We start from the raw sequence: 14,960 nt of genomic DNA, 5'->3' as shown, positions 1-14,960 counted from the left end.
ATTTCCTGCAGCTTGGGGGAAATCACCACTTTTGTGCACCTCCTATGCAGCAGAGGTTTTGGTGCCTGACTCTCATCTTATTTAAATATTAGTACTTGTTAGAAGAGAACCTCAGGAATGAGAAGTAGTGCCACAAATAGTAGTATTTGGCTATAGGGAGAGATCAGGACACTGGAATTAGTTTTGGATTGCTCCAGTAAAGAAACAGCACAGATAGGTAAATGGCCTCATTCTGTTTTATAAACTTCTTTGGTTTTGTGTTCAGAAAAACACAATGCAATGATACCTTTACAGCAACAACTGTCATTTATATAATGCCTTTAATGCAGAAAAATTCCCCAAGGCTCTGCACACAGGTGTAATCAGGCAAAAATGGCTGCCTAGCCAAAGAATGCGATCTTACCTCAATGAAATGTTGGAGAGAGCAGCTTGTAATGTATGAGTCACTAGTGTTGTTTTATGGCTTTCACAGAAATCCTACTCTGGAGAGAACACAGCCAGTGCCATAGCTCGCTCCTGTGCTGCTACTGCTTTGACGCTTCTTGTACCTGTTTTTATCGCATCACGCAAAGAGAGTATCGAGGAGGTCCTGAGCATTCTTGTTGCAGGTTTACCAGGAAAGCCAAATGCTGACACGTCTCAAGCTGTTCAGTTTCACACGGGATTGGCCATGGGAATGTTCCTTTCCCGCTTATATGAGGAACGAATGAGGTAACATTAAATATGTTCACTCTTTCCAAGGTTCACAAGGGCAGACAATAATTCCACAATTTGGCAATGCTTGACCGAGTTTTGTTGTGCAAAAGGACTGATGGTAAATAACAAAGATTTCTTTTCTGATATGTCTATTAGCAGGGTACATTGGTCTAATCAAATCTTGTGCCACAGAAGGGTGGAGGTATGCTTTTGCTTTGGAAGTTCCTTATTCTGTTTAGTTCCCAATTTTAAATGGGTATCAGAGAGAAATACCCAGAGAGTGCAATGAAAAATTGTGCAGTGAGCTAAGGCAGTCCTTTCAAGTTGCATTTTCATAGCACATTTAACATAGAAAAATGTCCAAATTCACACAGAGACAAAAATGAGTGCAGAACCAAAGAAAGAGATTTTACTCAATATGAAATGTTGACCAGAGCTCTTTAAAGTATGAATCACTGATTTTGTTTTATGAGAGGAATGAAACAAAGGAAGAACGTTTCTTAATACCACAGGATTCCAGGTGAGAATCTGGAGAATTGACAGAATATTGGATATTTCATTACTCTACAGTACAGCTGTGTCTTTAATCACACCAGCCTGATGTAGGAGTAAGAACTTTTTTAATTCATAAAAATCTGTAAAAAATAAATAAATAAAAATACATTACAAAACAGTTCAAAACAGCAGCAAGTTAACATTCTAGAAAGCGCATAGGAAATCAGTTTTCTTCAATAAAAGAGTGAGTTGCCTCACAATCGTTCCATTTCGAGACAGGAAACAAAGAGTAGGAATAAACTGGACTTTTTCCGAGCGGTAGGCAGTGACTAGTGGGGGTACCGCGGGGATCAGTGCTAGGACCCCAGCTATTCACAATATATATTAATGATATAGATGAGGGAATGAAATGTAAATATATCCAAGTTTGCAGACAACACAAAGCTGGGTGGGAGCGTGAGCTGTCAGGAGGAGGCAGAGAAGTTCCAGTGTGATTTGGACAGGTTGAGTGAGTGAGCAAATACATGGCAGATGCAGTATAATGTGGATAAATGTGAGGTTATCCACTTTGGAGGCAAAAACAGAAAGGCAGATTATTACCTGAATGGCAATAGATTGGGAAAGGGGGAGGTGCAGTGAGACCTGGGTGTCCTTGTGCACCGATTGCTGAAAGTAAGCATGCAGGTGCAGCAGGCAATTAAGGCAAATTGGCCTTCATAGCGAGAGTATTCGAGTACAGGAGTAAGGATGTCTTGCTGCAATTATACAAGGCCTTGGTGAGACCACATCTGGAGTATTGTATGCAGTTTTGGTCTCCTTATCTGAGGAAGGATGTTCTTGCTATGGAGGGAGTGTAGTGAAGGTTCACCAAACTGATTCCTGGGATGGCAGGACTGACATATGAAGAGAGATTGGGTCGATTAGGCCTGTATTCGCTAGAGTTTAGAAGAATGAGAGGGGATCTCACAGAAACCTACAAATATCTAACAGGACCGGGCAGACTAGATGCAGGAAGGATGTTCCCGATGGCGGGGGAGTCCAGGACCAGGGGTCACAGTCTAAGGATAAGGGATAAACCAGTTAGGACTGAGATGAAGAGAGATTTCTTCACCCAGACAGTGATGAACCTGTGGAATTCTCTACCACGGAAAGCAATTGAAGCCAGATCATTAAATATATTCAAGAAAGAGTTAGATATAGTTCTTGGGGCTAATGGGATCAAGGGATACGGGGAGAAAGTGGGAACAGGTTACTGAGTTTGGATGATCCGCCATGATGGTATTGAATGGCGGAGCAGGCTCGAAGGGCCGCATGGCCTACTCCTGTTCCTATTTTTCTATGTTTGTATGTTGTATTTTACATACAATGTGCATTTTACAGTAAATTGATTTTTGGTGTATACAGCCCGAGGGGTTTTCTGTGGGTCTAGCCCCTCGGTTCACTATGGCAGGAGAACTGCTGGCCCACCCTTGTGACCTTTGAGCTGCAATGCAGATGGAAAGATTTAATAACTTCAGTGGAGCTATTACTTGGTGCTCTTTGAAGTCATTGTAATTTCAAATTAAAACATCATTCATAGTTTAAAGCAACAGAAAGAGAAGTGACGATCAAAAACATGACTTATGGTATCTGGGAAAATGCAGGTAAAATAAATCTTCAAAATTGTACATCAGAAAATCAGCAGGAAATTAGCATCTTAAATACACAATGTTTCTGTAATGAACTTTCCCCAATGGGGGTATTGCAGGCAAAATATTCAGTAATGCATGAATGTACTGGAACTTTGTGTGCAATCGAAGTGATGCATACAAAAGCAGCTATTTCGAATTAGAGTTGATTTTGAACTTTGTATGTTTTTGTTTTTCCCCTCCCGCCCCTTCGAAATTTATTTAGGCCCATTTGGGGTTCTCAAGCATAGCGTGCATTATTTCAAACTATTTCATGCTTGAATTTACAGAATATGCAAAATCTCTTTTTGAGCATGACATGATGTATGTAAATTTGATGTCTTCTATCATCTTTTTTGCAGTGATGTCTCGGGGCAGAAGATGAATTTGCTGCTCATGAAGTCCCTCGATGCTCTGGAGCAATGTTGCTTTGATACCAGCTTGGAATACAAGTGCGTTTTGATTAGCTTTTTTAATAAAATTTACCTTAAGGAATGATCTTAGAATCAGTAAGTAATAATGACCATGTCAAATATACAAATAGGTTCTTTACAAGCTAAATTCAGGACATTTAGATTTCTTAGTTTGTACATTCTGAGAACTTAGTGTGGAAACAGCTTGTTCAAATCATGCTTGTTTTCTTCCAACGTAATTCATTCAGCAAATAAGTCCCTAATATAAATAAATGTATTCCCCAATTTTATGAAGTGGGAAGTGTTTCATTAGGTGATAATCTGGATGCACAATTTTATCTCTGGTAGGTAATATTTATCAACAATTTTCTTGTAGCTGACAGTACTCGATTGTAGCCTTATGTTTGCTTGTGCTTTATGTCCTATAGTGGCCATTTAACTTGGCTGCCACTGAGCAAACAAGTTTTGGGCAATATTATTTGTGCAGTGTGTAGTTCTTTTTTGAGAAACTAATTAAAAACATCTTGAGCATTGTGGCACAGAGTGCAGAATGCCAGGCTATGGTCCAGCTCAGGGGTACGAGATTAACCTTTTCTTTGCCTCATACCAGCTGGCATTTGCACTAACTTTTAAAACTGGAAAATTAGATAGTGAATAAGTAATACAACTGAAATAACCTGCCCCACTCCCCCCCAGCCCCCCGCCCCACCCTCGCTTTTTATTGAATGTCCTTCGTCTTAGAGCTCCAGGGGCAACTTGTTACCACCAACACTCAGTTGCAGGGGAAATGGGTAACGATGGCAGTGCTGCAGATTTAGCTATGTGTTCCCTTTAAGAGCTTCCAAAGTCATTGCTGACAGCTTAGATTAGAAATTCTAACAGGATTATTCCACTCAGCATGTAATGTGAAGGCATGAAACATTTCAGACATAGACTTCATCTTGCCTTCATTTTTCAAAATATTAGCCTTTTCACCAGTTGGTCCTTTTTCACTGGGCTCAAAACATTTAGAGCTGATGAGCAATATCTTGTTTACAGGGATTCATAAAGCTGAAAGGAGAATAATTACTCCTCCCCCTTGCCTAATGAGAGTGTGCTTGCTGTATGGCTTCTGCTCCACTGATCTGCTACTCCAGTCTGTACATCCATCTTCAAATTGCGGTGAAAAATTTGTGTAATGTTACTTAATCATCACCTCTTTTGGAAACAGGATTCCCAGTGACCATTTGACAATATAACGTACTGCATGAAAGGGTGAACTAAATAATAGTAATTCCTAAATTTAGTTCTATAGCCTGTCAATAGTAAGTTCTATTTTACCTCTGAGAAGTAAATATGGAATAACCAATGTCAGCCATGCAGAGGGTGGAGAATAAACAGTCTCTCAGGCTCCAGTGATGATTCTCATGATGCGTGTTGTTTTTTATTTTTGCAGTACAGGATGCATCCTGGGAGTGGGGCTGGTTCTGTCCCTAATGAGCCAAAGCAGCCAAACAGAGTCCCGTGTGCATGTCTCCGTCACTCTTGATAAACTCTGTAGCAGCTTGGATGAAAGTGTGACTCAGAGCCGGGTACTGCAAGAGGTAGGATGGTTCAGAAGTATCCTGTTCATCTACAGAACAAATAGTTGTTTCAACCTTTACAGTATAATTTACATTTTGTCAGTATTGCAACTGAACCGAAGCAAATAAATCTCCAATAAACAATAACTGTACAGGCCCCAAATCCTGGTTCCAGCTGAGGGCAGAGGGTGATTCTGCTCCATTTCTTGCCAGAAGCCATTTTCTGGTGGTGGGAGAGAGTGTGATTGCTGTGCCTGCCTGCCCACCCTCCTTTCCACCACCTCCCCGCCTTCAACTCAAGAAGGGTCTTAAGGGCAGTAATGATGGAAAAGCAGTGGGCTGTTCTGCCTTTAGGGCTGCATTTTGGTAGGCACCGCTGAAGTGTCCTTTCAGGTGCTGACAGCCTGCTGCATCCAGGTAAAGAACCTGTCCCCACAATTTGAGACAGGGTCCGCAGCATTGAGCTTGGGCGGGTGGGAGTTGAACTCCACTGCACACTGTGCTGGTGGAGTCAGATACCTGGAATCTCAAGGACCAAATCTTTAAATACTTCACAGCAGCGCAGCTTAAAATGTTAAGTTTTTAACAGGAATACAGCGCTTGTTTTTTTTTTAGCAACAACCCCTTTCCCTATTCGTCCAAAGCAGAAATAGAACAAAAAATGTTCTGTCCTGCGCCATATCTTTCTCCTCTTTTACACACTGTCCCTTGACAATCTCATTCACCGACATGGAATCAGCTTCTACTTGACCTCTCCACAGTCTTTGTGCTGTCAAATGACTCAATTTGTATGGGGCATTCCAGCAACTCACTTCCCAGCCCTTGAAACTTCTACCACAGAGAAGGACAAGAGCAGCAAGGTCAAGGGGACGTCATCATCTCTTAGTTCCCCTGCAAGCCTCACGCCATCCTAACTTGGACAGATACCACCATTCCTTCATTGCTGTTGAATCCAAATTGTGGAATTCTCTTCCTACTACATTTGTGGGAGGACCAGAAGGCTCACTGACATGTTCTGGGGGCAAATAGGGGTAGGCAACAAATGTAGCCTTGCCAGCGTCACCTAACACCCCAAGAGTAAATGAAAAAATATTTTTCTAAATGATTTAAAAACATTGCAAAGTAAATTATAAAAGTTGTTTGTAATAAAGTTTCAGAAAACACTTATGTAGTGCTACTTTTAAACTTTAGAAAGAGTGACTACATCTGAATAAAATATGGATAGAAGCACAAAGGATTGAGGGCTTCCAATATTTGTGATACAAACGGCATTACAGTTAATTAGTATGTGGTCGACGGCTAGAGTTTAGACACCTATGTAGCCGGAAAAGCCACCATGTGGGGAGGTGGGAAGGGGAAGTATGCCCTGACCCTGTGCAGTCTTCCATCAACCCCTGTGTAATGGGCTCAGATTGATTTCTCCTTGCTTGTTAATTTCCAGCCTTTTTTGGGGGGTTCAGGCTGCCTTTCTGGCTTCACATTCCCTCCCCACCCCCCACCCCCTTTCCCAATGTCCCAGGCATTTTTCAATGGGTTCTAACACCGCCCCTGCAGATTTTCAGGGCCAGAAAGATAAAGACCACTTTCCCTTGAGTTGTTCATGTTTAGAATTCCAAAACACTTGATTATAAAGTTGTGCTAGTTATTTAACTAGCTACAATAAGTAAGAGACAGCAAGCTTTCACATTTCAAACTATTAACCCCCACCAAACACCAAGACCCCACCCCAGTCTGCTAAAGCTTACCACCCCTACCCCGAGGTTTGTTCTATCAAGTTGACGAGGTTGTGCAGCATGCAGCAGGCCACCACGAATCTTGACACCTGCTGTGCTGATTACTGCAGAGCTTGTCCAGAGCGGTCCCAATTGCAGAATCATTCTTTCAACATGCCAGTATTCTGCTGTATCACATTTCATAAGGCAGCACGGCTTTCATTGCAAGCACGCTGTGCACGTGTGAGTGAATAGCACACCAGAGTCATCAGCCATGTGGTCAGCAGAATATCTGGTAGCCATCCATTGTTTTGTCGTGGTTGCTCAAATGCAGCTGGTACACCACACTGCCGCAGAATGCAAGCATCATGACTGCTGCCAAATAGCAGGTATTGATCTGCATGATTCTCTTCCTATGGTCACACACCAGCTAGACATTGAAGGAGTGGAATCCCTTTGGGTTTGGTATAGGGCACAGTTGACATGCAGAGCCCACAAACATATTGTCAGTGCTCCCTGCACCATGAGGAGGAACTGTAATCCTAGCAAAGCCCTGTGCATGCTCTATCTGCTTCTCTCTGAGAAGAAAGAATGAAATGTATTCAGCTCTCTTTGAATAGAGAGCCTTAGTGATCTCCCTTATGCAACATTGGATGGCACTGCAGATGTTACAAATATCTCCAGCTCCAGTCTGGAAGGAGCCAGACGCACAAACCTTTGTTGCTGTGCTCACCTTCGCAGCCACTGGCAATGTAGTCTTTGCCCTGTTCTGAGGTTTCAGTTGTGGGTGCAGCAGGTGGCAGATTTCAGTGAGGACTTCCCTACTGAAGCGCAGACGTTCCGCACGTTGTTCCTCGCTGCGGTTCAGATAAGAGAATTATTCCCTGAAGACCCTGAGCAGATATCGCCTCCTGCTGAGAGTCCATCTCCCCTTCCTCCTCCCTCTTCTAGCAGCTTGTCGTGCTCTGTATGACCTCAGTTCATTCTCCCAGTCATGCTGTTTTCAAAAGAGGAATGCCGATTAATGCACCCATGTCTGGGAGCAACTGATTTGTGCAGAAGTCTTGAAGTTAGCAAAAACTCCTTCACCACTCCACTCCTTGTCGACTTTTGCAACTTTAAACAGCTATAGAAAACACCAAACACTTGTAAAACAGTAGCAGCCACCAGAAGAAGTCAACCAGCAGCGAAGCTGTAAGCAGTTGATGATCCTTTTGATTAATGCTGGTGGGGTTTCCTGCCTGCTGTTTAACATATATTTGAGGTTAAGAGAGGACATTAGGTAGAGGGTTGAGCTCCAAAATAGCACCACTGGTGTCAGATTTTGACTTAGTGATCTGTCTGCTTTGCATACTTTCAGCAATTGTTCACTGACACCCTCACCAATATGGCATCTGCCATGATTCCTCCCCAAAAGTGTATAGACGCACTGTGAATGCTATTTTAACCATCTCAGGACACTCGTAACGCGCAAAAAACTGGCACAAACAATCTCAGTTTTAGACTGTCAGTTATATAGTTCAACAGACATAAAGCAAGAGTATTCATGGGGAGAAAATGATATTTAACCCATCATAGCTAACCTTTTCTTATATTAACACTGAAGTTATGTCTTCTAATTGTATCATGATGGGCTGAATTTTATTTTGGCGGCGGGGGTGTGGCCCCACCTAGGCCATTTATTGGACCTCCAGCCGAATTCAGTAGTGGGCTGGCAATTAATGCCCCTCTGTTGGGGATGCCGTCTCTGTTGTGTACAAGGTCCTGCCCCTAGGGTTGCTGGTCAATCAGAGGGAGGCAGCTCAGAAGTCGTAGCAGCGCTGGTACCAGGAGCGGTGGCCACTGCGGGTACTCTAGGAGACCCGGAGCAGCAGCCATGGAGGAGGCCCCAGAAGATAGGTGAGTGAGATCAGGCTCGCTGGGGCTGTTCCTATCGGCGGCAGGAAGTGGTCCTCAATTGGCCTCTGGACAGGAAGGCTTTCCTTGACCTTCCCTGCCCCAGTAAAATTCATAAGAACATACGAATTAGGAGCAGGAGTAGGCCACTTGGCCCTTCGAGCCTTTTCTGCCATTCAATAAGTTCATGGCGAAACTGATTACTCCACATTACCACCTACCCCCGATAACCTTTCACCCACTTGCTTATCAAGAATCTATCTACCTCTGCCTTAAAAATATTCAAAGACTCTGCTTCTACCTCCCTTTGAGGAAGAGAATTCCAAAGACTCACGACCCTCTGAGAGAAAAAAATTTCTCCTCATCTCTGTCTTAAATGGGCGCCCCCTTATTTTTAAACAGTGACCTCTAGTTCTAGATTCACCCACATCGGAAAACATCCTTTCCACATCCACCCTGTCAAGACCCCTCAGGATCTTATATGTTTCAATCCAGTCGCCTCTTACTCTTCTAAATTCCAGCGGATGCAAGCCGAGCCTGTCCAATCTTTCCTTGTACGCCAACCCACCCATTCCAGGTATTCGTCGAGTAAACCTTCTCTGTACTGCCTCGAACGCATTTACATCTTGCCTGAAATAAGGAGACCAGTCCTGTACACAGTACTCTAGATGTGGTCTCACCAATGCCCTGTGTAGCTGAAGCATAACCTCCCTACTTTTGTATTCAATTCCCTTCACGATAAACAATAACATTCTATTAGTTTTCCTAATTACGTGCTGTACCTGCAAACTAACCTTTTACAATTCATGCACTAGGACACCCAGCTCCCTTTGCATTTCAGAGCTCTGCAATCTCTCACCATTTCGCTAATATGCTTTTTTATTCTTGCTGTCAAAATGGACAATTTCACACTTTCCCACATTATACTCCATTTACAAGGTCTTTGTCCACTCACGTAACCTATCTATATCCCTTGGTAGCCTCTTTATGCCCTCTTTACAACCTACTTTCCGACCTATCTTTATGTCATCAGCAAATTTAGCAACCATACCTTCGGTCCCTTCATCTAAGTCATTTGTATAAATTGTAAAAAGTTGAGACCCAGCACAGATCCCTGTGGCACACCACTCGTTACATCTTGCCAACCAGAAAATGACCCATTTATGCCTACTCTCTGTTTCCTGTTAGCTAGCCTATCTTCTGTCATTGCCAATATGTTACCTCCTACACCATGAGCTTTTATTTTCCACAAAAACCTTTGATGTCCCTTGAACCTTTGAAAATTCCATGGCATTGGAAAGGTGACGGGCACGCCAGCCCCGCCTTCTCTCGCCATTTTATTCCCCCTTCTCCCACCTCCCAACTGAGGGCTGATAACAGTCAGCTGGATGTTTTTTTTATTACCTTGAGTGGTAGGTTACTCCAAATGTTTATCACTGTTTCCGTAAATCAATTTTTCTCCAATATGTAACAGGGAAGAATAATTTGCAGAACCTACCCGGGAACAGGCTATTTTAGATCTAGTAATGTGTAATGAGGTAGGATTAATAAGCAATATCGCAGTTAAAGATCCTCTAGGGTGTAGCAATCACAAAATGGTAGAATTTCAAATTCAGTTTGAGGGCGAGCAACTCGGGTCTCAAGCCAGTGTCCTCAACTTAAACAAGGGCAATTATGGAGGTATGAAGAAAGAGTTGTCCAATGCAAGCTGGGAAAATAGATTAAGGGAAAGGTCAGTGGATGAGCAGTGGCAGATATTTAAGCAGATATTTCATAACGCTCAGCAAAAGTTCATCCTGGTCAAAAAGAAGGACTCGATGAGAAGGATGAACCACCCGTGGTTAACGAAGGCGGTCAAGGAGAGTATCCAATCAAAAACTAAGATATACAAAGTGACAAAAACTAGTGGTAGGCCAGAGGATTGAGAAGTTTTTAGGAACCAGCAGCGGATGATTAAAAAGCTAATAGAGGGAGAAAATTGATTGTAAAAGTAAATTGGCAAAAAATATAAAAACAAACAGCAAGAGCTTCTACGGGTATATAGAAAGAAAGAGAGTAGCTAAAGTGAGCATGGGACCCTTGGAGGATTCGACTGGAGAATTGGTAATGGAGGAACAGGGTAATGGCAGATAATTGAAACCAATATTTTGCATCGGTCTTCACGGTGGACGACACTATAAACATCCCACAGATATCAGATAGCAAGAAGCTAATGGGAGGAGAGATCTTGTAACAGTCTCGATCATGAGGGACAAAGTATTTGACAAACTAATGGGACTAAAGGCAGACAAGTCGCCAGGACCAAATGGCCTGCATCCAAAGGTTTTCAAGGAAGTGGCTGCCGAGATAGTGGATGCTTTGGTTGAAATATTCCAGAACTCACTGGATTCTGGGAGGGTCCCAGCGGATTGGAAAACCACTAATGTGACGCCCCTGTTCAAGAAGGGAGGGAAACAAAAAACAGGAAACTATAGGCCAATCAGCCTAACATCAGTCGTTGGGAAAATGCTAGAGTCCATTGTTAAGGAAGAAATAGCAGGACATTTAGAAAAGCTTAACGCAATCAAACAGAGTCAACATGGTTTTGTGAAAGGGGAATCATGTTTGATAAATTTGCTAGAGTTCTTCGAGGATATAAGAAGCAGAGTTGATAAAGGGGAACCGGTAGATGTAGTGTATTTGAGTTTCCAGAAGGCATTTGATAAGGTACCACATAAAGGATTATTGCACAAGATAGGAGCTCACGGTATTGGGGGTAATGTATTAGCATGGATTGAGGATTGGTTAACTCACAGAAGACAGAGTGTCGGGATTAATGGGTCTTTTTCAGGTTGGAAAGCCATAACTAGTGGTGTGCCACAAGGATCAGTTCTTGGGCCTCAATTATTTGCTATCTATACTAATGACTTGGCGGAGGGGGCAGTGTGTAATACATCCAAATTTTCTGACGATACAAAAATTGGTGGCAGGGCATGATGTGATGAGGACATAAGGAATCTGCAAGGGGATATAGATAGGTTGAGTGAGTGGGCAAAAACTTGGCAGATGGAGTTTAGTGTAGGAAAGTGTGAGGTCATGCACTTTAGTAGGAAGAATCAAAAGGCAGACTATTACTTAAATGAAGAGAGACTGCAATAAAGTGCAGCACAGAGGGGTCTGGGTGTTCTTGTGCATGAAACGCAAAAAGTTAGCATGCAGGTGCAGCAAGTAATTAGGAAGGCAAAAGGCCTTTATTGCAAGGGAGTTGGAGTTTAAAAATAGCGAAGTCTTGTTACAACTGTACAGGGTGTTGATGAGGCCGCACCTGGAGTACTGTGTACAGGTTTGGTCCCCGTATTTAAGAAAGGGTATACAGGCATTAGAGGCAGTTCAAAAGTGATTCACAAGAATGATTCCAGGAATGAAGGGGTTGACTTATCAAGAACGGCTAAACAGGTTTGGCCTTTAATAATAAGAGTTTAGAAGAATGAGGTGTGATATTATTGAAACATACAAGATTCTGAGGGGGCTTGACAGGGTAGATGTTGAGAAATTGTTTCCACTAGTGGGGGAATCTCGAACTAGGAGACATAGTTGCAGAATAAGGGGGCACTCATTTAAAACTGAGATGCAAAGGAATTTCTTCTCTTCGAGGGTAGTGAATGTCTGGAATTCTCTGCCCCAGAGAGTTGTGGAGGCTAGATCACTGAAAGCATTAAGGCATCTTGCAAAGCATTAAGGTAGATAGGTCCCCAGGGCCTGATGGGATCTACCCCAGAAAACTGAGGGAGGCAAGGAAAGAAATTGTTGGGGCCTTGACAGAAATCTTTGTATCCTCATTGGCTACAGGTGAGGTCCCTGAGGACTGGAGAATAGCCAATGTTGTTCCTTTGTTTAAGAAGGGTAGCAAGGATAATCCAGGAAATTATAGGCCGGTGAGCCTTACGTCAGTGGTAGGGAAACTATTAGAGAGGATTCTTCGGGACAGGATTTACTCCCATTTGGAAACAAATGAACTTATTAGCGAGAGGCAGCATGGTTTTGTGAAGGGGAGGTCGTGTCTCACTAACTTGATTGAGTTTTTTGAGGAAGTGATGAAGATGATTGATGAAGGAAGGGCAGTGGATGTTGTCTATATGGACTTCAGTAAAGCCTTTGACAAGGTCCCTCTTGGCAGACTGGTACAAAAGGTGAAGTCACACGGGATCAGAGGTAAGCTGGCAAGATGGATACAGAACTGGCTCGGTCATAGAAGACAGAGGGTACCAGTGGAAGGGTGCTTTTCTGAATGGAGGGCTGTGACTAGTGGTGTTCCGCAGGGATCAGTGCTGGGACCTTTGCTGTTTGTAGTATATATAAATGATTTGGAGGAAAATGTAGCTGGTCTGATTAGTAAGTTTGCGGACGACACCAAGGTTGGTGGAGTTGTGGATAGTGATGAGGATTGTCAGAGGGTACAGAAGAGGTTTACCAGGATGTTGCCTGGTCTGGAGGGCATTGGCTATGAGGAGAGGCTGGATAAACTCGGATTGTTTTCATTGGAACGACGGAGGTGGAGGGGCGACATGATAGAGGTTTACAAAGTTATGAGCAGCACGGACAGAGTGGATAGTCAGAAGCTTTTTCCCAGGGTGGAAGAGTCAGTTACTAGGGGGCATAGGTTTAAGGTGCGAGGGGCAAAGTTTAGAGGGGATGTGCGAGGCAAGTTCTTTGCACAGAGGGTGGTGAGTGCCTGGAACTTGCTGCCAGGGGAGATGGTGGAAGCAGGTACGATAGCGACGTTTAAGAGGCATCTTGACAAAAACATGAATAGGATGGGAATAGAGGGATACGGTCTCCGGAAGTACAGAAGGTTTTAGTTTAGACAGGCATCAAGATCGGCGCAGGCTTGGAGGGCCGAATGGCCTGTTCCTGTGCTGTACTGTTCTTCGTTGTTTGTAGTTTGTATTTAAAGAGGAGGTAGATAGATTTTTGAAATATCGGGGAGTTGAGGGCAATGAGCTGGCACAAAAGAGGAGTTGAGGTCTGGGGCAGATCAGCCATGATCTTATTGAATGGCGGGGCAGGCTTGAGGGGCCGAATGGTCTGCTCCTATTTCTTATGTTCTATATTTACCTCATCTGTCTATACTATTGTTACAACCGAGGCAGGAGGAGTGCACTGTTTGTTCTAGTTCCACTCCTCCATGGGTCATATGAAATATTTACATTTTTTCCCACTTACCGATATGGTCAATCATAGACCCTATTTTTATCCCAGAATAAAATACACCAACTAGGTTTCTTTAATAAACAACAAAATTATCAGTTTGTTACAAAACAAGTCTTAACCAGTAATGAAGCAAAGCATAAACATACAGATTGAAATATAAAAGTTCCCTTTTTACCTTAGCACCTCACAGACACACCTCACAGCTTTTTTAGAGCTCCATTACAGACAAAAAAAACACTTAAGCTCAATACTTGCTCATTCTTGAAGAAACAGCAGATAAGATATGTCACTGGGTCAAAGGGTCACTAACCTGAAGCGGTGGCTCTGCTTCTCTCTCCACAGATGCTGCCAGGCCTGCTGAGTATTTCCAGCATTTCTTGTTTTTAGTCCAAAGTTCTCTGTTGTTCATTGAGCTGGAAATCAGGTGGTTTTCCGGAAAGGCTTGTTTTCCTTACAAGACCTCTCTGGGCCCCTTTTCAAAAACATTTCCAGGGACTGTTTTTCAAAGTCAAGTGGCCTTTATGTGATCTCCCTTTGAAAACCCCAAAGTTTAACATTTCTTCAATCTTTCAAAAATGAATCCTCAAAAAATATATTTCACAAAACACAGAGGCACTTTCGTAACACTACTCAATGTTTTATTGGGGTGATTCACCTTCATCTGCCCTCAAGTGCTGTAGATTGTCTGGTCACAGTAATTATTGGAAAATTGGATCGCAGCATAACTTTGTCAAGGAACCTTTTAATTTTCCTCATTTAATTTCAGCTCAATAAAGATGCTGGTGTACAGTCCCATAGACTATGCACATGGTTATGAATTTTACCTGTACTCAACTGTCTACGATGTAAGACAATTAACAGTCAAGAGATGGTTATAAACTTCATCTTTTTCAGGTGTTGGCTTATTCAGTGGCATGTGTGAGTGTCTCTGCTTTCAATGCTGGTATCATACAAGCTAACAAGGCTGAAGAGATCATGATTAAGCTGCGGACTCTGACAGAACAGAGCCAACAGGTCAGTGATCTGTCATGTGTCTTTACATGCCCAAGATTAAGATATGCAATTTTTCCAACAGTACTCAATCCTTCAGTAAATACCCCATTCTCTCAGTCTCCTGCCATAACTCCAGTCAGGGACCAGAATTTCAGGGCCAATGTCTTCAGAAGAGGAGGGGAGAAAAGCAAATAAGATTGACCTAAATCAAAACTGACCTGGATAAACGGAGAACGGAGTGAGTGAAAGCTATTTAATTTAACAAGTGATATTTTTACCTGCAACACCCCCCCCCCCCCCACCCCCACAACCTTGTAGTTATCCAGCTCATTAGCT

The 14,960-nt window shown here is 42.9% G+C and overlaps 1 protein-coding gene across 12 annotated transcripts in view; it reads left to right on the top strand.

Annotated features, from left to right (window-relative positions):
* The window catches only part of focad (focadhesin), a 268,225-nt gene that overhangs the window by 184,428 nt on the left and 68,837 nt on the right, over positions 1 to 14,960 (top strand). For all 12 annotated transcript variants that reach the window (XM_068030258.1, XM_068030260.1, XM_068030265.1 and 9 more), the window contains 4 exons: positions 473 to 711; positions 3,221 to 3,310; positions 4,707 to 4,854; positions 14,526 to 14,645. In XM_068030258.1, coding sequence (XP_067886359.1) covers positions 473 to 711; positions 3,221 to 3,310; positions 4,707 to 4,854; positions 14,526 to 14,645 — 597 coding nt within the window. The remainder of the gene's footprint in view (positions 1 to 472; positions 712 to 3,220; positions 3,311 to 4,706; positions 4,855 to 14,525; positions 14,646 to 14,960) is intronic.

This window comes from Heterodontus francisci, chromosome 4 (genome assembly GCF_036365525.1).
Source record: "Heterodontus francisci isolate sHetFra1 chromosome 4, sHetFra1.hap1, whole genome shotgun sequence".
NCBI lineage: Eukaryota > Metazoa > Chordata > Chondrichthyes > Heterodontiformes > Heterodontidae > Heterodontus > Heterodontus francisci.
This window is presented reverse-complemented; position numbering and strand designations above follow the sequence as displayed.